Genomic DNA, 25,537 nt, shown 5'->3' with positions numbered 1-25,537 from the left:
CGTAATTTGCTTTCTAATGATCATGATCTTTTCCTCAAAGAAGTTCATGAATTTATCACTGCTGAAGTGAAAGCCATCCTCTCTTTGGAGAATGCTGCTTTTAGTTAGCTTTGCAAAATACATTTTGGATTGTTCTTATTTTCCTCAATTAAGTTGGAAAAATAGGATGATCGAGCAGCAGTGAGGGCTCTTCGATACTGCACGGTACTGTCTTCCAAGCTAGTCAGAAGACTTCCAGTTTGGTGTGGCGCCATTTCCGTTCCAATTTTCTGGAAGCTTGCTTCAGAGCTGGGGTATTTTCTGTATAACAGGGAGCTAGTTTCTTATGACAAATGTTTTTTGTTTTTAGGGGTGCGACTGCATCTAGGGTATTGTGCAAGGCTAAATTGATTTCCTCAGTTAGGTGGTTAACTGATTTTTGTACTCTGACGTCCTTTGGTAGGCGGAGGGAGTCTGGAAGGGCATCTAGGAATCTTTGGGTTGTCCGAGAATTTATAGCACAACTTTTGATGATTCTTGGTTGGTGTCGGAGCAGATTGTTTGTTGCGATTGCAAACGTAATAAAATGGTGGTCCGATAGTCCATGATTGTGAGAAAAAAATATTAAGATGCACAACATTTATTCCACGGGACAAAAGTAGGTCCAGAGTATGACTGTGGCAGTGAGTAGGTCCGGAGACATGTTGGAGTCGATGATGGCTCCGAAAGCCAGAGTGGGCCTGTGGACTTTTCCATGTGAATAGTAAAGTCATAAAAAATTTGAATATTATCTGCCATGACAAGGTCCGATAGGAATTCAGGGAACTCTGTGAGGAATGCTGTATATGGCTCAGGAGGCCTGTAAACAGTAGCCATAAAAAGTGATTGAGTAGGCTGCATAGATTTCATGACTAGACGCTCAAAAGACGAAAATTTCAGGTTTTTTTTGTAAATTGAAATTTGCTATCATAAATGTTAGCAACACCTCCGCCTTTGCGGGATGCGCAGGGATATGGTCACTAGTGTAAAAAGGAGGTGAGGCCTCATTTAACACAGTAAATCCTATGAATGTTTCATCCTAACATCGTGGATAACAATATCCCTATACTCGCCAGTTTTAGCCAGCAACATCTTCAGATTAGCCTTAACTTCAGTAGCCCTGCCCCCTGGTAAACAGTGTATGATCGCTTCATGATTCTTTTTAAGTCTAATACTGCGGGTAATGGAGTCGCCAATGACTAGGGTTTTCAATTTGTCAGAGCTTATGGTGGGAGGCTTCGACATCTCAGAACCTGTAACGGGAGGAGTAGAGACCAGAGAAGGTACTTACTGGTGGCACAGACGCTGTTTCATCCTTTCCTACATTGAAATTACCCTTGCCTAACGATTGCGTCTGAAGCTGGGCTTGCAGCACAGCTATCCTCGCCGTAAGGCGATCATTCTCTGGTATATTATGAGCACAGCGACTGCAATTAGAAGGCATCATGTTAATCTTACTACTTAGCTTCGGCTGGTGGAGGTTCTGACGAACCACGTCCAGATAAAGTGTCCGGAGTGAAAAACTTGAATGAAAAAAAGTTGAGCGAGGGAAAAACAAAAGATATAAACGGTAATTAAAAAGTAAAGTTGTCAGGTAGCAAAGTAAGGTTAGCAACAAAACGCACAGCAGCACGTAAACAAGTCTACAAGTTGGAAATGGCGTAAAGTTATCTTCGGTCTCTTTGTTACCTCTCTGATTAATGCCCTCCTTGCCTGGTCCGTGAGTTTTGGTGTGTGGCCCTCTTGTTTTTTTCATTTTTTTTAATGGAATTAATGGTGCTCCGTGGGATGTTCAAAGTTTCTGATATTTATTTTATAACCCAACCCTGATCTGTACTTCTCCACAACTTTGTCCCTGACCTGTTTGGAGAGCTCCTTGGTCTTCATAGTGCCGCTTGCTTGGTAGTGGCCCTTGCTTAGTGGTGTTGCAGAGTCTTGGGCCTTTCAGAACAGGTGTATGCTGAGATCATGTGACAGATCATGTGCACACAGGTGGACTTCAACTAATTATGCGACTTCTGAAGGTAATTGGTTGCACCAGATCTTATTTAGGGGCTTCTTAGCAAAGTTTTCAGTTTTTCTACTTTTTTGAAACAAGTTATTTTTTTCATTTCACTAAATAAAAATAAATAACCATTTAAATTACAGGTTGTAATGCAACAAAATAGGAAAAACACCAAGGGGTGTGAATACTTTAGCAAGGCATTGTATGTTATTATGAGAAGAAAACTGGTCACACACTGGTTGAATTGTATTTCAACATACCTCTTTATTTAGGTTGATGGGATGACATTGACATAATGACGTTGATTCAAATATACCATTTTAGTATCAACATTTAAACAAAATAAAATAAATCATCTAATCAAATATGAAATTCTACTTAATTTCAACCACAAAAAATATACTGTATATGGAATACAGGATGTGGAATTTTCAACGCACTTTCAACATAAACATATTTCTGATGATTATGTTGTAATTCAATTGATGTAACAACCTGTTAGTCAGGTTAAGTAATTGTATTTAAGTTTTACCCTAATTTCAATGTTTACTATGCTGGTTGAAATAAGATGAACAGTACTGGTTGATGACTTTTTGGAAATCCAAATGTGTTTTCCACATACATTCCACGTCACAATAGGTTGACAAATGACGTTGATTCAACCAGAGTGCCCAGCTTCAGGTAATTAAAATTCAGACAAGACTGATTTAAAAAAATAAAAAATATCTAGATTGTCATATACCCAGAATCTCTTAGTATATACGCATTGCATAAAACAACAATTGGTTATGACCATACAGAAGGCAAGTATTATAGGATCCAGTACTCGATAAAGAGAATAAAATCTGATGGAGAAATGAAATTGCCTTTTTAATTCGGCTAACATCAATAGCTACAATCAACAGTCACATCAATGGATACTGGATAGACGATATTACTGCAAATGCAAATAATCTGTGCTTTACACAAGCAAGCGATTCAATTTGAGATTTCTTCCAACAATTACACTAGCTAATAATTCTAATAATTAAACTGGTTGTTTGGATCCTGGATGCCTGATAACAGTTCCATCATGACATGTTCATGTTGCTGTCCGAATCATCTCAACTCGCACATTATTTCCCCTTGCTTCCAGACTAGCATATATTTTGGTATAGCGGGGTTAATATAAACCTCGCTGTCTGCCTGTCCAACCTCGGAAACAATGTTTAACTCTTCAATTTCTCTGTGACCAGACGAGACAACCCTTTCTGAGCTAGGCGAAATCACGCATCAAAGCCATTATCAATGAACAAATCCAAGTACATGCCAATAGAAAACAGCTCAAACAAAAATGTAGCTAGTGTTCCAGGTTCAATGTTTGACTTGACTGAGCTGAAGTTGGCTAGCTAGTGACACGAAAGTTATCTTGCTTGCATAGCAACCATTTTGTTTAGTAGAACTGATGACCATCTTATTGCATAGCAACTATGCAAAAATCTTTAACGACTAGGTCGCATCTGTAGCAACATGACCAAAAGAACAACCAGATTTTTGTCCGCTCTATATCTCCTGGTAGAATAATGTCATTTTATGAATTTACTTATCAAATAAAGTCAATGAAAATATGTAATTCATTGTTATTTTAATATGTTGGTAACAGATTTCTAAAAACAATAAGGCATGCAAGGCAGTGCTGTATCATGAATAGTCACAGGCAAATAAGTCGACTCCGTTCTAGCGTCGGGCCGAACAATGCCATTTACCTTTGACTGTATTCATGATACAGCACTGCCTCTTGTGCCTTTTCACTAACTAAACCCTCAGTATATATTAAAAATAATGTGCTTGTTTCAAAACATCAATGGATCACAAAAGTGCCCACCTGTTAAGATACTATACCCCTTTCACACTAGTGAGCCGAGCCCAGCAGTACTGACCTGGTTAATAATCCACCCTAGTTGCTGGAACCATGCTGGAAAGGACAATGTTAAAGGAAAAGACATGAGCCAGCACAGTATGGATGGGGTCAGCAAGACGGTGTGAAAAAGGGCACTAATGTCAACTGGAATGTCTGCATGTCACATATTTATTCATTTTCCTGCCTTGTGCATCAACTCAAAACCATGGCACACTGCCCGAGATCGCATTCAGGGAGGAAGAGCATGTTGTGATGTCACTTCATGTGTCTCCTCTGTCAGGTTACAGGGCTGTTATACTCCTTGGTGGGGTCTGAGGCAAAGGCTTGGCTGGCCACTACAAGCCCACAGCCGAATTAAAACTTAACCTAACTCATCAATGTTCAGCCACTCCCAACAGGTAAGAATAATATTAAGATTCTTCCCGGTCGCAAGTAGAGATCTGTGTGCAAACAGAAAAGTTGTCGGGCTAATGTCTTTCAGTGCAAACAGTGGGTTGTTTGGAGGAGGTTTACTCAGTCATTTACAACTGTCACAGCTTTCCAGTTGTCAGAAGTCCAGTTATTGATCCAGCTAGTTTAGTTCTTGGTTTTTAGGCAGTCGATATCAGATGAGGCAGTCCCATGTTTAGAGTGCTTCTTCAGCACATCACACTCGAGTGCCTTCCCCATAGGGCAGGGGTCACCTGGATTGGGTATTTTTCTCTTAAAAAGGTCAGTGGCTCATAGTGCATAGAGAGACAGAGATAAGCAAAATGTGGTGTGCCTTGGCGTCTCACTAGATTTCAGATACCTAGTAGCACAGTATCCCTGGTCTCTGCCCTGACCTCACAGGCTGCCCTTGTGGCTGGCGCAGTCGTCACAGACGCGGACAGGATGGTCCCAGCCACGGGAGGGCACTGGGCGGCTCTTTGAGGAGCAACCGCTGCAGACACCCTGGCCACATGCCCGGCAGTGGTGCTTGGACATACTGGGGGTGAAGGCTTTTCTGCACTTATGGCACTGCACAATCTGCTGGTCGGGGATCCAGTAGTCAGGCCGGGCCACTCCCTTCACAAAGCCTGGAACATGGAGGAGAGCGAGATACATAAATAGCTGTTCATTGACAGTCAGAGCAGAGGATAAAGACTATAATCTTTGTGAATATAATATTAAATGTTGTATCTTGTGGATTTCTGTCTGCATATGCGGTAAAATGTCTATGGTACATGGTGTGAAGTTTTTTCCCCAAGTGTTTTTGTGAATACAGAGACATTTATACTAGCTAGCTTTATTTGTGATGCGTTTCTCAAACACGACGCTGGCCCCAACATGACGCTAGCCGTACTCACACAGAGGGTAGTCCACTGCAGTGGTGACCATGTCTAGAGTAGACTGGGCCACCTCTGTCAACCTGCGGGCCATCAGCCCCCGCGGCTCCACCACAGACACTACAGGACACGGAGAGAGACCAACAGAGCCATCAGGATCACTGGAAAACATGTTCTTTTAACCTCTATTTGACGAGGAAGTCCCTCGAGAGGAGTCGTCTTTCGAGGGAGACATGAATGAACACTTACTATTCACATCAAACACCTTGGTTGTCTCCCAAACTGAACCCTATTCTCTTTGCTAGTGTACTACTTTTGGCCAGAGCCCAATGGGTCCAAGTAAGTAAAGTAAGATGGTAAGTCTTCGGCGAGTAAGCATTGTCCGAGCCAGAATGGCCGCCCTCGGTCAATAGTTCAGTGTAAAAAGGAACTGGGCACCATTTAGGACGCGTCCCTCATTCATTGTCCCATTCATTCATTACAAAATAATAATAATACATTTGACTAAAAACTGACCCTGAATCAGACTAAGTTGGAGGTAGCATCAGGTTTTACATTAACATCCATGGCCCAACACTGATCCTAAAACATTAGCTGGCACCCTGACCCTGGTTGGTGGTGTCGGTCCCTCCCTGGCGGTGGCAGGCATCACAGACCCGGACGGGGGTGCTTCCCCAGCCCCTCTCGGGTACGGGCATCCTGCGGGTGGAGCAGGCCTGGCAGAAGCCCTCGCCACACCAACGACAGTGGTGCTTCCTCTCTGCCTCCTCAAAGGGCTTCTTACAGCAGTGACACATCTGGGGGACAGGCACAGAGCACAATAATGATTAGAATGTCAAGAGCCCGTAGTCAGAACTATACACTCACAACCATACCAAACAACTCTGTTCAGTGCCACATCTGAGAATTAAAACAGCCATTTGTTTGGTTTTCCTCACTATAATGATGATATATTGGGTTTAGAATTAATGCGGCGTCCTTTTGGTATTTGGGCACTGGGTCACCTTAATAAAAACAGCTATTCTTAGGGCTCTGCTATCTGTTCAAAAAACCTGTGAGTGTGTTGCTGGTTCGATGATGCTGTGAGAGTGATGACTCACGGTGATGTCCGTGTTGGGTCTCCAATAGAGCGGGGCCACCTGGTCAGTGAGCCAGGACGTGACAGCCTTGGTGGGGCCCGTGCTGTACTCCGACACAGACTGGATCACAAAGTTCATCCCATCCAGCACCCTCTGGGCCGCATTCTGGTGGTCTGTCAGGAAGGCCTCAGACTGGACATAGAGACAGAGAGAGCAACGGTCAGAAGGAGAGGGAGGTCATCTTTGAATGTATTTGATATCTATGTTGGCAGTGTGTATTCATCCATTCATAATTGATGATGATGACCATGAACCATTGAAGTACAGTGTGCAGTGTTGTTGTTGCCAGTGCAAGTAACATTATCCTCATTAACCTTTGATAGCTGACATACTTTGAAAGTTAAATATATGCCAGACACTTTGCATATAAATTCCGACCAGTTCAGTCGCAAATGCCCCTAAACATTCTCACTGACACTTCAATTGAGCTTGAGTGACTGTTTGTCTGCAGTTCCTGCCAGTACAATGAGGGGTGTTTAGGACCAGGCGGCTCAGCTCACCCCCTCCCAGACGTGTTTGACATCGGGCCGCACCACGCCGCTCTCTGGGTCCTTGTTGCCCAGCCAGTACTGACGGCTGCGGTAGATGATGCCACAGCTGCCACACTCCAGGACATACCTGGCAGGGCAGGTGCACCGTGGAGAGAGTGGAAGGAAATATATAGTGCATTGGCTTAGATGGCAGAGTGGATTCTATGTATCTGTGAATGACTGGTACTTCATTGACTGGATGGTTGAAAGGGACATCTTTAATACCATCAAAAAGTAAGTGTGTGTGTGTGTGTGTGTGTGTGTGTGTGTGTGTGTGTGTGTGTGTGTGTCTGCAAAGAGTCCAGATTACTTAAACAACTCACCCAGACCAGGCGTACTTTGCCAACCCAAACCAGGGGTTGTCTGTGGAGGCTGAGGTTTTAGGAATGACAATAACCTCCCTGCCACCCTCATAGCACCGCTGTGTGGGTAGGACCAGATCAGGGAGAGAGCACACAACGTATGATTAATGCTAGCTTCATACCCTTGGTTCATGCATTTGCTAGTACGACAAATTATTCAACACCATCTCCACAGGATTCCATCCTATATCATATATAGAAGAACACTTTCTTGGCCATTTTTCTTTTCAGATCACATTAATAAGTCTATATTGCTTCCAACCCAACTAAATGTATCTTTCTCTCTTACGTCCCATCACAGACCATATGTGAAATGTCTTACCTTGCAGATGAGGACCTTGTTGTTATACTGGTGAGCGTACTGACACAGTCCGTCTGCCAGGTGAGGGACTCTGTCTCTGAGATGGTTCATCCCGTTCTTACAGCGGATACTGAGGAGAAAGAAAACAAGGACAATGAATCCATCCATCACATACTTAACATGTCTGATCACCTGCCATGTTGGCGGATGGCCAAAAGGCGTCGCTCCTTTTCTCGTAGCGGCACAAGATGTTAGACGTGCATCATAACATCATTTATAACGGTGACAAACAAGGCTTCATACTCAAGCAGAGAGAGTCTGTTAAACCAATGTCTATTTCTGGATATGAACACCAATCAGTGTGTTTAGGGAAAATTCGGCTTCTGATCTAGCTCAAATTTCCCAAGTTAAAAAAAGACGCTGTACATCATGAAAACTCGTAGATATGTATGATATACATAGGACAAACAGACTTTTATGCTTCCTTTGTGGCAACCCATCTGGGAGGGACACATATCCTAGCACTACCTGCTCACGTGGCGCAGGTGAATACACCATTCATCAGTGCACACTGTAGCAAAACATGGAAAATGGTTTGCAATGAAAACGAGCGCTTCAATTGGACAAATGCAGGTTAGTCCCTCCCCATTTAGTTTTGATTCATGTGATAAAGTTACTCTGAGCAGATACATGCAGCAGACGCAGGGAAGTCACTTACTTGCAGCTGAGGCAGACTGAAGAGCAGGTGAAGTATTCGTCAGGGAAGAAGGAGTAGAGGGGGATTTTGTTGTCTAAGATCTCCCCACAGAACCTGTCACTCAGGGCCTGGAGAGGAGGGGAGAATGAGAGAGAGGTGAGGCCCAGGGGATGGATGGGGAGGAGCCAAGCAGGGTCATGAGGTCAAAACAAACGAAACAAACATTCATTGGTTGGTTTTGGAAAGGTCTATTTACCCAGACAAGCACATCATTCCCATGAACATTAGCTAGTACCAGCATTACCTGTCTATCAAACAAATGAATTATGCAACAATGCAAAGAGATAAACACACACAGACCTGCAGAGCGCTGAAGACGATGGCCGGTTGGCGGGGCGATCGGGTGGCAGTGTTCCTGACTTGCTGGCGTACAGCGTCCAGGAGCAGAGAGTAGTTGGTCGGTGGAGTGATGGTCTGGGTGCCCACGTACTGCACTGAGCTGAAGGCCTCTGTACCCAGGCCCAGGTCATGGAAGCGCCTCTGGAGCTGAGTGTCTGCATAGCCAGGGACATCTGTTCGCTCTGTGGGGACAAAGTAGGACAACGTCATGGGTTGAGTTCACACACCCAACTGACTGTTGAGTAAATAGTGTAGCATGTGTGACTTAAGTAGTTGTATCTGTGGGTGTGTCTCACCCAGTGTAATGGCTGGGTGTGATTCTGAATTTAAATAATATGTTAGCGTGTTGTTGTTCAATTACTTTTTTATTGAATGTTATTTATCCCCAAGGTGCAATTACTTTGGGCAAATGAGTCTGAAACAACATGACAGCATAATCTAACCATTCCACAATGTGTTGTCTAACACAACTCATGAGCAAATTGTTGTGTAACGCATGTATAGAAACATATGATTGCATGTGGTGCATGTTAGTGACTGGGCCTCTCCTGTACATACCATGGCCCAGTAGCTGGGTGTGGGTGGTCTCCTGGAACACGATGACCGCGGGCCCCAGGGAGGAGAGGGGAACGTCCATGCCACAGCGGCTGGAGAGGGCACGCAGCTCGGGGGTGAAGTGCTTCAGGTAGGCCCCTGAGGCGCTGCTTAGGAACTGGAACATGTCGTTGTGCAGCCTCTCGGCCCGCGTGCGGTACACCACCACGTCCGATACGGCCAGCACCTTCAGCAGCAGACGCAAGCGCTGGTTCTGGTTGGCCGCCGCCCCCAGCAGGCCCTCTGTGTCCAGAGCCACCAGGCCCAGCACGGGGTCAAAGGCGGCCCACACGCCCACTGTGCAGGAGCTGGGGGCTTTGGAGGTGTAGAACACAGTATCCCCGCCAAACAGGATGTGGTTGAGGGTGTGGGACTTGCCGTCGCCCGTGTTGCCGAAGATGGAGAGGACCTTGACGCCCAGCATGTCCCCGCAGCCCAGCCTCTCCAGGAACTGAGCCTCATCATGGACCTGGGTTAATGGTGGAGAGGATGGGAGATCAAGTTATGTTATAGTTAGCTATAGGATGTTATGTTGTCAAATACATGTCAAATTACTTTTCCTGTAGGAGCAATTTAGGCTTACTTATGTGGTTGTTGTGTTGTGTATATAGTTTGTCTATCTTTATTCCACTTAATGTGAACAGTAGAGGGCACTATATCGATTTGGGTCATGGGTTACATGTATAGGCAGACAGGTAACCAGGAAGTATGGAAGCAGATAGGTATGGAGAGAATACATGCAGATGTAATTGCCGTAGGTACATATTTTAGTTCCAATGTGTTAATGGTGAGCAGGGTAAGAACAACCACATAAATAGGACAAAATGGCTCCTACATTAGCATTTGGCCTAACAATTATGTTATCAAAGGTCACTTTACACTGACAAGTAGGCTCAGGGCTCAACCTTACCCTTATTCATGACTCAAATTGCATTTCATTGCAATGAGCCATTGAACATCCCCTTTATCCTTGTGAGGAAAAATGTCCCGATGCTCCGATGATACCCAAATCCTCTGTCTAAATGCAAATACGCCTTACACGCGTTGCAGTTTTTAAAACATTTGTAATTGCAATTTATCATTCATATAAGCGAGCAATAATTTTCCTTATCCAAAAGATACTTACTGTATGCAGTTTACAGGGCTCTACAGGTATAACAATTTGAATCGCATATGCAACACATTTTTTTGCTGTGCGACCTGGAATTTGAATTTAAGACCATCAGTGCACCTAGAAAAAAACATCACCCAGATTATAATTGTTGCAAATGATTACTTCACTGTACCGCAGCCCAGGTGCCATGCCCGTCATGCTTGCACCAATACTACAAAGAAAATGTCTTGTTACTTAAAATATTTCTCTTTGCGTTCCTAATTTCTTTGTGTGCTCCTGCATTTTTCAACTGGCACACACGTGCTCCCAGTAAAAAAGGTCAGCGTAGAGCCCTGGTTGAGGAAAGTTTATTTTAATGTTTGTGACCCCCTTTTACTTTTTTTGTTGTTGAAGGGGGGATGGGGGTTACAGGTACAAAAAACAAAGAAATGCATATAATGATCACCACAACCTGTTGCATCCCTCAGTCCCCCATCCCTCCTCCCGTATCTTCCCTCCCCAACCAGAAACCATGCCGCCCACACCAGCAGTGCTGCCTGCCAGTGGTAATCTTCTACGATTTATTGAGAGATTCAAGGGGCTATTATCATTAAGTAAGATAACCGATTCAAAGCATTGAATATTTCAATTCATGCACTTCTAAAAAAATATATATATATATATATATATTTTTTCCTTTGCCCTAGAAGCATATAACTGCCATATCATATGAAGGAATGTGCTTACCTGGTGTAGGGGACACAGTGAACAGTTGGGGCCAATTTCAACGTTAAACGTTTCCTTGGTGTTAAATACAGTCTGCGAACAAACTTAAAATGTATAAGTTGATGGTTCGGTTTACGGGGTGCAAAGGTCATATTTATCCATATTCTATTCCAGTTAAAGAGTTGTCCAGATTCAATTAGATCTGTGGACCATACTTTAATGGCTATCCCAGAATGACCTTTCCAAAAGTTGCTTCTATATATTTTAGAGATCAGTCCTTTCAGGAGCCCAGATCATTTATTTATAAATCCCATCATTGGATGGTTCAGTAGTTGGATTTCCAAAGGGATTCCATAGGAAAAAAAGGAAATTGTGAATATAGAAAAAAGGAGTTGCCTGGTAATGTGTATTTATCTTTTACATTTTGGAATGTTCTCAAACCCTTGCTGTCCATGATATCAGTAAGGGTATGGGGATTCCACATTTGGACTATTGGGGGGGGGGGGGGGGGGGGCAAAAGGCCACCTTCCAGATAACAAGACATTATTGTGAAATATTGGAGTATGGGCATGCCATTTTGATTCCCAGTTACATTGCTTTTCAATAATAAGCCTTGAGGTTAGTTTTCATTATTTAAGGGATACTGTATATCAGTGAAGACCACTTCTTCCAGGGTAATAGGAGACACCATATTTCTCTCTATACTTAGCCAGGGGGGCAGAAAAATTATGTCTAACCCAATTTAGGATGGGGCGGAAATACAATTTAAAGTTTGGTTCGGAGAGTCCTCCTACGTCTTTCCCTTTTTGTAAATTGTTTTATTTTATGGGGCGGGGCGGCAGGGTAGCCTAGTGGTTAGAGCGTTGGACTAGTAACCGGAAGGTTGCGAGTTCAAACCCCCGAGCTGACAAGGTACAAATCTGTCGTTCTGCCCCTGAACAGGCAGTTAACCCACTGTTCCCAGGCCGTCATTGAAAATAAGAATTTGTTCTTAACTGACTTGCCTGGTTAAATAAAGGTAAAATAAAAATAAAATAAAATTATCCTGAGTCGTTTACATTACCATTATACACTAACGTTCAAAAGTTTGGGGTCACTTAGAAATGTCCATGTTTTTGAAAGAAAAGCTCATTTTTTTGTCCATTAAAATAACATCAAATTGATCAGAAATACAGTGTAGAAAGATAGACATGGTTAATGTTTTAAATGACAATTGTAGCTGGAAATGGCAGATTTTTTAAATGGAATATCTACATAGGTGTACAGAGGCCCATTATCAGCAACCATCACTCCTGTGTTCCAATGGCACATTGTGTTAGCTAATCCAAGTTTATCATTTTAAAAAGGCCAATTGATCATTAGATAACCATTTTGCAATTATGTTAGCACAGCTGAAAACTTTTGTTCTGATTAAAGAAGCAATAAAACTGTCCTTCTTTAGACGAGTTGAGTATCTGGAGCCATCAGCATTTGTGGGTTCGATTACAAGCTCAAAATGGCCAAAAACAAAGAACTTTCTTCTGAAGCTGCCAAGAAATTGCCAAGAAACTTATGTTCTCGTAAAACGCTGTGTACTACTCCCTTCAAAGAACAGCGCAAACTGGCTCTAACAAGAATAGAAAGAGGAGTGGGAGGCCCCGGTGAACAACTGAGCAAGAGGCTTCATTAAATAGTACCCACAAAACACCAGTCTCAATGTCAACAGTGAAGAGGCGACTCCGGGATGCTGGCCTTCTAGGCATAGTTCCTCTGTCCAGTGTCTGTGTTCTTTTGCCCATCTTAATCTTTTATTTTTATTGTCCAGTCTGAGATATGGCTTTTTCTTTGCAACTCTGACTAGAAAGCCAGCATCCCAGAGTTGCCTCTTCACTGTTGACAATCAGACTGGTGTTTTGCGGATACTATTTAATGAAGCTGCCAGTTGAGGACTTGTGAGGCGTCTGTTTCTCAAACTAGATACTAATGTACTTGTCCTCTTGCCCAGTTGTGCACCGGGGCCTCCCACTTTTCTTTCTATTCTGGTTAGGGCCAGTTTGCACTGTACAAGACCTTCAGTTTCTTAGCAATTTATCACATGGAATATCCTTCAATTTGGCGTCACAAACTGTATGATTGGCTTTGCCTGTGGAGCTTTCCAGTGAGGGTCTGCGAGGAAAACCGGTAGCCCATTTTATGAAAATTCCTGTCTGACCAAAAGACGACAAGGACCCAGCCAGACCAGACCCTTACTGTGAACTGCACAGGGGGAGATATCATCTGTGAACAATTGAGGGACATATCTTCTGAAATTCAGTAAGTCAATTTAAAAAAAATGGTATACAAAATTCAAATAAATTATGTAAACCTAATTAAGGGGAGTAACACATAAAAAGGTACCCATAGTCTTATAGGAGAAGGCTATTCACTAGTCTTATAAGAAGACTAGAGCGAGGGCGTAACGGTACCATGGAAAGCCCCACTGACAGCTGTCTGTAGGCATTTATAAGAGAAGTGTCTATGTGGTCTGCAGCCATTACTAATAGCATGTGGTCTTATTATATATGTATGTGAGCTGAGTTTTTCGATCTATAACATTATCGACAGTTCTGTTATCTAGGGGTTTCGTCCACCACCACCCATCGTAGTCTGGGACTACTAGCACGAGGTGTTATTGAGCATGGGGTGTTTTATGAATATATAGAGGAAGTAGCGGCAAGATAACCGTGGTGCATAGGATGCAACGATAGACTTTTCTATGTGGTCTGAACCACTGATAATAGCATGAGGTGTTATTGTTATTGTAGGCATTTATGAATCATTGAAGATGCACATGGGGTGGTGTGGATGTAAAAACCTAAGTCCACCACCGCCCTTCGGGTCTACAGGTAGAGGATAACATCTCAGGATCTCAATCGAGGATAACAAGTCTCATTAGTAACGAGGATAACATGTCTCATCAGTGGAGTTTGATGGCATAACGTTATGTATGTGGAGATATGAAAGGATAAAGTACTATTCCCGAATATGCTTTTACTAGAATTGACATATAAAGAGTATAATGGGTTACTAGAGATAAAGTACCATATGAAGAGTATAATGGGTTACTAGAGATAAAGTAACATATGAAGAGTATAATGGGTTACTAGAGATAAAGTAACATATGAAGAGTATAATGGGTTACTAGAGATAAAGTAACATATGAAGAGTATAATGGGTTACTAGAGATAAAGTAACATATGAAGAGTATAATTGGTTACTAGAGATATAGTAACATATGAAGAGTATAATGGGTTACTAGAGATAAAGTAACATATGAAGAGTATAATTGGTTACTAGAGATATAGTAACATATGAAGAGTATAATGGGTTACTAGAGATCTGATGAAGTAACAATACAAAAAAAGCATAATAATATACAACTTGCACACCACCCGTAAACATACGTATGTGGTCTAAAAAGTATTAAGAGAAATTAATAGTATAATGGGTTACTAGATTTGATAAAGTAACAATGTATCAATGCATCATGGGTTACTAGAGTTTAACATGATAGGTAGAGACTTAGTATGGACAGAGCATGCCATCTATAGGGGACTGATAGACAGTGCCAGCCCAGTTATTGTGAAAGTTGATCCCAGAAAGAGACTCTAGTCTCAAAATAAAAAAGAAAGCTCCCTCCAAAATGTATCTCTTCCCTTCTGAATTGGCAGATGTATTTTATAAACTCAGCGCATTACATGTTAATCTTAAAATAACATGAATACGCGTGAAGCAATTTAATACGTGTGAAGCAAAAAGTTAATATCCAACAGAAATTGGTAATAAATATTAAGAGGTAATTGTTATGTTAGACTAAAATTAAAACAATGGAGAAAGTTATCATGTTTGTTTTGTTTTAAACCTTGCAATAGGGGGAAAAGCAGAACATTGAGAGTGATCCAAGTGTATTAACAGTAGTGATTGAGAAGGTCTTCATATTGAGAAGAAGGGAGTCCTAGTCGAGGGAAACAGATATGGAGACTAGTGAAAGTAACAAAGTGAATGGTGATTGGCTTTCTGATAGCACTCTAATAATGCAATGTCTTAGTAATTTGAAGAAATAAAGTTTCAATACAAGGTCACATGATGAACAGAGGGATTGAGGATTGGGATTGATATTAAATTAGAGGCCATCATCTGGTGTTTGGGTTAGAGATACGTTTCCTGTGAAACAGATAGCCGTCAGTACTCACTGAACTCAATCAGGCTGTAAGGCACTCAGTGGGACATTAGTATTATTACTCAATTATACAGTTTGGGTAACACAAATGATTTAAGCAAGAAGGTAATGTCATCTAAAAAAATATTCTGTTTCCATTATGTGAAACTGTGTCCAGAATTTAAGTAGATCCAAGCAAATGTTTTTAGTACTGAATATTGAGCTGATAACCCAGCACCAACTCTTTGAAAGTCCTAGCATATTTGTTAAACAGGTTTCATATTTTGACTAGTTGGGTTTACAGGGACATATGTCAATGCAACAGGTCAAAAAGAGAAGGTTACAAAACAGGGGCTCTGGGATTGTTTACTTTAGAAGGTGGCTGTTCCGCTTAACGGGACACTGTCATCTGACAGTAGTATGCATTCTGTATATGCATGGTTTTATCAAGACTTCATGACAAAGACGCAGTAAACTCAAATAAGATTACGATTTTTTTAGGACTGATTAACATGTGTAAACTAAGTACATGTTTATTTTCTTCCGGGATTTATGGAATGTCCACTTCCAAGTTCTGATGAATTGACCAATTATTCTGTATCTCTCCCTTTGAAATGCTTTCTGAGGCAGACAGTTAGTATAAAAGGTACATGAATCTGGCTGTTAAGGGAGCTTCCAAAATAAGTAAGGCCTCACAATTTTGTTTGTTTTTAGCACCCACACACAACCCACCTGTTAATTAATACACTGCTCAAAAAAATAAAGGGAACACTTAAACAACACAATGTAACTCCAAGTCAATCACACTTCTGTGAAATCAAACTGTCCACTTAGGAAGCAACACTGATTGACAATAAATTTCACATGCTGATGTGCAAATGGAATAGACAACAGGTGGAAATTATAGGCAATTAGCAAGACACCCCCAATAAAGGAGTGGTTCTGCAGGTGACCAGACCACTTCTCAGTTCCTATGCTTCCTGGCTGATGTTGTGGTCACTTTTGAATGCTGGCGGTGCTTTCACTCTAGTGGTAGTATGAGACGGAGTCTACAACCCACACAAGAGGCTCAGGTAGTGCAAGAAGGTTTGCTGTGTCTGTCAGCGTAGTGTCCAGAGCATGGAGGCGCTACCAGGAGACAGGCCAGTACATCAGTAGACGTGGAGGAGGCCGTAGGAGGGCAACAACCCAACAGCAGGACCGCTTCCTCCGCCTTTGTGCAAGGAGGAGCAGGAGGAGCACTGCCAGAGCCCTGCAAAATGACCTCCAGCAGGCCACAAATGTGCATGTGTCTGCTCAAACGGTCAGAAACAGACTCCATGAGGGTGGTATGAGGGCCCGACGTCCACAGGTGGGAGTTGTGTTTACAGCCCAACACCGTGCAGGACGTTTGGCATTTGCCAGAGAACACCAAGATTGGCAAATTCGCCACTGGCGCCCTGTGCTCTTCACAGATGAAAGCAAGTTCACACTGAGCACATGTGACAAACGTGACAGTCTGGAGACGCCGTGGAGAACGTTCTGCTGCCTGCAACATCCTCCAGCATGACCGGTTTGGCGGTGGGTCAGTCATGGTGTGGGGTGGCATTTCTTTGGGGGGCCGCACGGCCCTCCATGTCATCGCCAGAGGTAGCCTGACTGCCATTAGGTACCAAGATGAGATCCTCAGACCCCTTGTGAGACCATATGCTGGTGTGGTTGGCCCTGGGTTCCTCCTAATGCAAGACAATGCTAGACCTCATGTGGCTGGAGTGTGTCAGCAGTTCCTGCAAGAGGAAGGCATTGATGCTATGGACTGGCCCGCCCGTTCCCCAGACCTGAATCCAATTGAGCACATCTGGGACATCATGTCTCGCTCCATCCACCAACAGACTGTCCAGGAGTTGGCGGATGCTTTAGTCCAGGTCTGGGAGATCCCTCAGGAGACCATCCGCCACCTCATCAGGAGCCACCTCATCATTTTGACTTGTTTTAAGGACATTACATCAAAGTTGGATTAGCCTGTAGTGTGGTTTTCTACTTTAATTTTGAGCGTGACTCCAAATCCAGACCTCCATGGGTTGATAAATTAGATTTCCATTGATAATTTTTGTGTGATTTTGTTGTCAACACATTCAACTATGTAAAGAAAAAAGTATTTAATAAGAATATTTCATTCATTCAGATCTAGGATGTTATTTTAGTGTTCCCTTTATTTTTTTGAGCAGTGTATTTGTTAGTGGTGTTAATACTGATTTATTGTGTGGGGTCTTTATTTTTAGTGGATTTTTCACAGGTTAGAAAGGATGCACTTTAAAGGGCACACAAAGGCCATTTTCTGAAGTGTCTATTGTCAGAGTTTTGGCTGCACACATGTAAATTATCTTGATAAGAAATGTACTGAAAAACCCAATGTAAACCTGGTACACAAAATGTTTGGAATGTTAAATAATGTCTGAAGTACAGGGAAGGAAAAGGGAAAGAAACACTCACTTAATGGGATTGAATGACCTCAGACCTCTGTTCTGACTTTCTGGTGAGGCCTGAGCACCCTCACTAGAAAGACCAGAGACATTTAAATGGGCTATGTAAACACTAATAACTAGGAAGACGTTTATAATGTAGCAATAGCCCTGTGTGTGATTCAGACCACGAGAAGGACAGAGAGAGCGCGCTCCCCCTGAATGAGGGACATTTGTCTCTAGTCTATTTTACCATTACCTTATGGGATACAATTATTTCCTTGTTTTTTTGGGACACATGAATCACGATGTGAGTCATGTGTCTAAATGGGGAATAACTAGTCCCCTGGGGCCCCTTTGTAAATATGTAAATAGATTTTCTTCACATGCCTGCAACTAAAATGAAGATATGTTGTTAATGGTTGACAGTTACTCCAAATGGACTTAAGTTTTCCCCCCTCAAGTGATATATGAAGAAGTGTATCGAGTGATATATGAAGAAGTGTATTGCTGTTCTTGTTTTGTTTTCTTTGCTTTTGTCTTGTGTCAATACCAATCTCAGCAGATTGGGTCTGCTGGATGGTCTGGATTTCTCCCTAAGGATTGGCCCTCTAACTCCCTGACCCTGTAACTCCGCAGTGAGATCGCCAAGATGATAGGGGAGTGTAAGCCAATTTGGGAGGGGAAAAAAATGGTTTCCCCTGTGTGTCGTTATTCTCATTGATATTTGTCTTAGACATTTGTGTTAAGAATATTGGAAGCAGTAATCATTTGTCATACAGTGAATAATTTGTCTGGATTTCATGAATCAGAAATGCCCTAAACTAAAACTGTTGTTCTGGTCTGTCCTCTCTCGAGGTTATGGCAAAGGTGACCACAGATGGTATCTAGATGCATGGAAGGAATACTGGAGCCGACCCCCACGACATTGCGGGACCTAACAGCATAGGTGGGAGTCCCCTCGATGTCCAGGGGATCACAAATTGAATGTAGGATTTTGTAGTAATGAAACATTGAAAAAGCCATCAGCTCTTTTACGAGACACTGAAATTTGAAGTTGGCAGTCGTAAGTGTAGTGGTCAGAAAAGCTCTTATGTCGAATTTCTATTTTCTTAAAGAAACTCGGGTTGTAGATAGTAGTATGAAATAGATTTGTGAGAATGATTTACGTCTGTGACTATAAAGCGTACTCTTTTGTCTTAGGAATATGTGCTCGTCAGGAATCAATGAAGTTGTAATCAGAGACTATATGCTGGAGAGCCTTGGTTGCGTGTGGATTGTAGTTATTCATATTAGATTTGTCCCACATGTCATTCCTGTCTGTCCCAATAACCAGATGGAATTCAGCTAATTCTAACAATATGCTGTTCAGTGAATGAGAATTTAAAAAACGTAGGATCATATGAATTTGGAGCGTACACATTAATAAAAGGGCATTTTCGTTCCATTGTGGATACATTTAAGGAAAGTGATTCTGCCTTCTTGGTCTTCCCCGTTACACAAGATGGTTTCTTATGTATCATTATGATTACACCTTTAGTTTTGTTTGGGGATGATGAAAAAGCAGCCAGTTTGTACAAATGGTTCTTTATTCTATGAGCCCTTTTGGAGCAGGTGTGTTTCTCGGAGCATTGCTAGAACTACATGGTTTCTTGCTAGGATACCAAGACACCTGGAACGTTTAATAGGATAGTTTAGGCATTTCAAATTCACCCCTTCCTGGACTCTACAAGATGTGTCAAGTTGGCTGGATGTCCTTCGGGTGGTGGACCATTCTTGATACGGGAAACCGTTGAGCGTGAAAAACCCAGCAGCGTTGCAGTTCTAGACTCACTCAAACCGGTGCACCTGGCATAATAACGTAAACACTCATTCTTCCAAACAAGCTATTGTCCAATGGACTGATGATCATATTATGACCAAAACAAACTGCTATTTTAGCCTACAAATGGTTTCAGTAGAGGAGGTGTTAAACCTATTGAAGTCATTTACCGATGGAAAATCTACAGGTTATGATTTTAGGGATTTAAAAAACTGCTATGCTGCTCCCCAGATTGCAGCTCCACTGAAATACATATTTAATTGGTCACTGGAAAATGCATGGAAGAATGCTAAACTGTGTACAATCCCGAAAGAAAGCAAAGAACCCATTACTCCTGCTAATAGTCGACCAATTAGTCTACTCCTTTCACTCAGTAATATATTGGAGGGTATTGTGAGTAGACATATGGGAGTACATGAAAAATAGTAATCTGATTACAGCGAAACAGCATGCTTATCGGAAAAACCATTCCACTACCACTGCATTGGTTGACAAGTGGCTCCTTGCTATGGATAATGGCAGGTTTGTGGGTGTACTATTTTTAGATTTTAATGCAGCATTTGATTTAGTGGATCATTCAATAATTTTGACAAAATTATTGCATTATGGGTTTAAGAAGGCAGCATTGAATTGAGTACAGTCAAATCTAACTGACAGGAAACAGTGCACCTATATCAATGGGTCGTTTTCTTCCCCTCATGCTTTAAACTGTGGAATACCGCAGGGCAGCTGCCTTGAGTCACTTTTTTACTTAATATATACACACCAAAGACCTTCCTTATGCCTTATCTGAAACTCAAGCTACTATATTTGCAGATTCTACAATTTATACTGCAAGACAAATCAGTACAACAAGCTCTACTAGTAGTTCAGGGAAATATCAGGGAGTGGGTTTGCCGGAACAAACTTGTTTTGAACACCAAGAAAACCAAAGTTATGTTGGTCTGTTCCACCAGGAAAAGGCCAACACAGCATGGGATACAATTAAGTATGAGGAAGTACAAATTGAGGAAGTGGCAGAAACCAAACTACTAGGGGTGCAGCTAAACAACTGCTTATCATCATGGTGATTTCAAATAACTCATCTATGTAATAAAACAAATTAAAACTGCATGCATGATCAGAACCATGGCTAAACAATTACCGGGAAAGATTCTTAAGCAAACAACCCAAGCATTAATTGGGAGTCAGGTGAACTACTGTTCTGTGGTCAAACAACTCAAGCATTCATTTGGAGTCAGATGAACTACTGTCCTGTGGTCTGGGGAAATGCATCAGCAAGTTAAATTAGGAGGCTGCAGATTGCTCAGAACAAAGCAGCAAGGATTGATTTAAGGTGGAGATATGGTTATTCTGTTGCAGTCATGCTCAATGCTCTTGGTTGGTCATTAATCAACAAGATAATTGAAAAAAATGTGCTTATTTTATTTCACAAAGTACACCACTTAAAACGGCCAAACTATTCACACCAGTATTCAGTTGGTAAGAGGCAGACATTCAGTAAATGCTAGGAATAGATTGTCCACCATCTGTGTTATCCAGACAGAAAAGAGAAATCAGCAAAATAACATTTTGATTTAGAGCAATAAAGAAATGGAATCATTTATCTGAGCAAACCAGAAACATTTCAAAATATAAATGTAAACAATACTTTAGAACCATTTATATCTGTTTGTAACAGTGTATTATATCTGTTTGTAACAGTGTATTATATCTGTTTGTAACAGTGTATTATATCTGTTTGTAACAGTGTATTATATCTGTTTGTAACAGTGTGTTAGGTGAAAATGTGATTGTATTATAAATTGTATTTGAATATTTAAGGACTCATGGAAGATTAGTCCAAATGAAGACTAAAAGAGATCCTAATAAAATCAAATCAATCTATACTATGTACAAAAACATGAAGATGTATTTGTAAAAACACCGCCCCCAAACGAGACTACACTTCCTCCCCTCCAATTTCCGCTTCAAACAACCGAGACTACACTTCCTCCCCTCCAATTTCCGCTTCAAACAACCGAGACTACACTTCCTCCCCTCCAATTTCCGCGTCAAACGACCAAGACTACACTTCCTCCCCTCCAATTTCCGCTTCAAACAACCGAGACTACACTTCCTCCCCTCCAATTTCCGCGTCAAACGACCAAGACTACACTTCCTCCCCTCCAATTTCCGCTTCAAACGACCAAGACTACACTTCCTCCCCTCCAATTTCCGCTTCAAACAACCAAGACTACACCCCCCCCCCCCCAATTTCCGCATCAAACGACCAAGACTACACTTCCTCCCCTCCAATTTCCGCTTTCAAACAACCAAGACTACACTTCCTCCCCTCCAATTTCCGCTTCAAACGACCCCAATGGAGCATAACAGGGAAGGAAGTTTAGGACCTCGGATGGGTGCTGATGGCTGTGCGTTTCATAATGCAACTTTGCTAAACTGCATACAGTAGGTGCATCTTTCGTAATCTAAAGATTCTTTAGCCTACATGTGAAAGTTAAGTTCCATAGGTTTCCAAAACAGTATTGCACACTGGATTATTAATGATTCTAAATGTTAAAACAAAGCGTTGGGATTGTAGTTCATTGATCCAGCTGTGGTCCTGGTGTTCAGTTGAGAACTCAAGGGCTGGGTAGCTAGCCATAGACCCTTGGACTCTCGAGAGCTAGGCTCAACCCTACAAGGGAGTTAATTAGCTTCAGTCAAGACTTGTGTGGCTAGCTGCTTTCTGGAGCTCCCAATTGTATTGGGTGTTGCTCCCAATTGTATTGGGTGTTGCTCCCAATTGTATTGGGTTGCACAAAAACAGTACACGGAAAGGCAGAAGTTAAAAACGATTCCCTTTCAACTTACAGTGCCGGTGGGCAGGATGGTTGGTCATTATGATGGGGGAATTTGAGACTGAATATCTGAAGAAGAATCATATTACTAAACAGACTTTCCAAACGTGGACCCACTTTACTTTGACATGAGGTAAGCAGAGAAAAAGTGAGTCTGCAACAGACCCATGTTTGGAAAGTCTGTTTAATAATATGATCATTTAAATATTTTGTCTCAAATAGCCCCCAGTCATAATGACCAACCATCATGCCCACCGGTACAGTAAATCAATGTGTAATTGTACTTAACTTCTGGCTTCCCGCAGACTGTTTTTGTGCAACCCAAAAAGACTGGGAGCAACGTGTATGTAAATACACCCGGGTTGCTAAAAGCAGCTAGAGTGTGGCGTTTGCACAGCCTGATTCATTGGGGACTTTCCTGAAAGGAAACTGAAACAAGGCCAGTCATGACAGACCATAGAGATAGATAGAGGACTAATATTTATATCTGCGCCATTATAGCGTCTGTGACAGCATGGGCAGCGCAATTGAGGCTACAACCCACCCTTTGCCTACTTTAAAATTGCGGAAGCCCTCAATGGCGCTGCCCATGCCAAAACTGACTTTTGGTCACTAGAGGCCTCTATAATTCTCTATGTGACAGACATCAAGGTATAATACTCCTGCCCTTTTGAAAACAACCATCTTTAACGTTAAGTATGACTAGCTAGTCAAAGTTACATCGCTAAGTTTGATCAGTCTTATCAAGTTAGCTGCGTGTCGACCATTTCGACAAAAATGTATACAAAATAATAGCCGGGGCTCCCGAGTGGCGCAGCGGTCTAGAGGCGTCACTACAGACCTTGGTTCGATCCCGAGCTGTATCACAACATAGTGCGGCGCACAATTGGCCCAGCGTCGTTTGTGTTAGGGGAAGGTTTGGCCGGTATTGTAAAATAATAATTTGTTATTTAACTGTCTTGCCGAGTTAAATAAAGGTTAAATATTATTTTAACAATAAATATATGTTCATTGGCTACCGTAGCAAGGTAAGGTTCGACGAGGCCCATGTCAACATAACGAGTAACGTTAACGACAGCTAACTAACACCGTAGTTGGCTGTTACTTGTGCAAGACGGGATGGCAACGTGACATATTTAATTTTGTTAACACAAATATGAAAGCTGGCTAATGTTACCCTTTGGCCAACCACTTTGTTTTCATTCTTCCTAGCCAATTAACGTTAGTTGCGTGCTAGCAAGCCGACGTCGTTACCTGCAGATTTTCTTGTTCATCAACCAAAAGAAAACTCCGACCATTTTCCGGGTGATCTTCTGTTATGTGACAAAGCGATACCTCCTCCATTTCTTTCATCAGTACTTCGGACATTGTTATTAAACCATCCCTGGTAATAGAAACTTCCCCCACTCCCGAAAACAACAATACAACACATGGATTGGTGAGGTAGGAGCCATCAGCAATGGAGCACGCAAAAGACAACGTAGTTACGTGAGGAGTGTTCTGTCGTATGCTCAGCAGCAGCACCATCTTGTGGTGAATATGCAAATTGACAAGAACTCAATGAACACTGCATAATTTGTGAAAACCGCTGAACGAAAGGGTAGAGAGCAGAAAATGAGATGCTGGACCGCCCAGAGTTGAATTAGCATAATAAAAAATAAAACATCTAGAGATATGTTTTTTTTGCATGTTTTACTGCATCCGCCGATGTCAGCCTTCCGCATCTGCCGTGAAAGGTGACTGAGCTTTGTCAGACCATGAGACTTCCCGAAAAACACTAAAACCACTAACTATTATGACCCCTCTATGGAAAGGTGAGAATCTCACAAACATGTAGCCTACATGTCAGATTTGCTCTAGGACGCCCACAAGCCACAAAGGCTCATCTGAAGGTAGCCTGGTACCAGTTTTAAAAAGGGAATGGAAGTACTGTATGGATGGAAGGATTTAGTGTGTAAAAGAGGATAAATATGTATGTGTATTCTTTTTTTTTCTAACAAATATTTTCCTGATCTTATATCTCTGAGATATAGGAAAGCCACTTCAAAACAGACTTCCTTTTTATTTTAATTAAAATGTCCACGTATGAATATGTTATTCAATGTGTTTCTATGGGATAACAGCAGTAAGGCTCAATTAAATGTTTCCTCAAATATTAAAAAATATATATTTTTGATAACTAAAGGGGTCCTAAAATTCAAAATCAAATAGCTTAATGTTCCTTGGTATGACCATCTTAAAACAAATCCATATGTTAGCCCCCCTTCCCCCCAAGAAAATATATGATTTGTTGATTATTTTAATCAGCTGTGTAGTGCTAAGGGGATAAAATCACAAAACGTGCACCCCTTGCATGGAGTTAGGGAATGAATCCCTGTTCCGGGGGGGGGGGGGGGAGAATGCCAGGAAGCTGAATAAAATTATAGTTTAATGTACTTTGCCAGTTGTCCATGCAGTTGGTCCTTTTGGCAGTAGGAGTATAATTACATCAACTTTTCAAAGCGCTGGTAGTGCATTCAGATTTCTATCACGTGAAGCATGCGCAGAACTATTTAAGTATGAGCTCGGCAAGTACAGTGCATTCAGAAAGTATTCAGACCCCCTGACTTTTTCCAAATTTTGTTACGTTACAGCCTTATACTAAAATGGATGAAATCGTTTTTCCCCTCATCAATCTACACACAATACCCCATAATGACAAAGCAAAAACAGGTATTTAAAATATAAAAAATATACACAAATTTAAGAAATGTCACATGTAGTTAAGTATTCAGACCCTTTACTCAGTACTTTATTGAAGCACCTTTGGTAGCCATTACAGTCTCTAGTCTTCTTGGCTATGACGCTACAAGCTTGGCACACCTGTATTTGGAGAGTTTATCCCATTCTTCTGTGCAGACCCTCTCAAGCTCTGTCAGGTTGGATGGGGAGCGTTGCTGTACAGCTATTTTCAGGTCTCTCCAGAGATGTTCGATGTCCGAGCTCTGGTTGGACCAGTCAACGACATTCAGAGTCCTGTCCCGAAGCCACTTCTGTGTTGTCTTGGCTGTGTGCTTAGGGTCATTCTCCTGTTGGAAGGTGAACCTTCACTCCAGTCTGAGGTCCTGAGCACCTCGGAGCAGGTTTTCATCAAGGATCTCTCTGTACTTTGCTCTGTTCATCTTTCCCTTGATCCTGACAGGT

General features: G+C 42.0%; 1 protein-coding gene across 1 annotated transcript; it reads right to left on the bottom strand.

Moving 5' to 3' along the window:
* Positions 1–2,267: 2,267 nt before the first annotated feature.
* On the bottom strand, positions 2,268–23,862 carry LOC110503687 (zinc finger FYVE domain-containing protein 1). Its single transcript, XM_021582147.3, has 11 exons — positions 23,609–23,862; positions 9,217–9,721; positions 8,620–8,840; positions 8,281–8,387; positions 7,584–7,692; positions 7,223–7,320; positions 6,870–6,987; positions 6,331–6,501; positions 5,838–6,027; positions 5,252–5,350; positions 2,268–4,981 (listed from the first exon to the last, which is right to left on the bottom strand). The coding sequence occupies exons 1-11, from the start codon at positions 23,720–23,722 to the stop codon at positions 4,749–4,751; spliced, it is 1,965 nt and encodes a 654-aa protein (XP_021437822.3). The 5' UTR covers positions 23,723–23,862; the 3' UTR covers positions 2,268–4,748.
* Between the last annotated feature and the right edge of the window lie 1,675 nt (positions 23,863–25,537).

The sequence above is a fragment of the Oncorhynchus mykiss genome, chromosome 24 (assembly GCF_057628025.1).
Source record: "Oncorhynchus mykiss isolate SJ-2025 chromosome 24, ASM5762802v1, whole genome shotgun sequence".
Taxonomy (NCBI): domain Eukaryota; kingdom Metazoa; phylum Chordata; class Actinopteri; order Salmoniformes; family Salmonidae; genus Oncorhynchus; species Oncorhynchus mykiss.
Note: the sequence above shows the minus strand (reverse complement) of the source record. Positions and strands in the feature narration are given on the sequence as shown.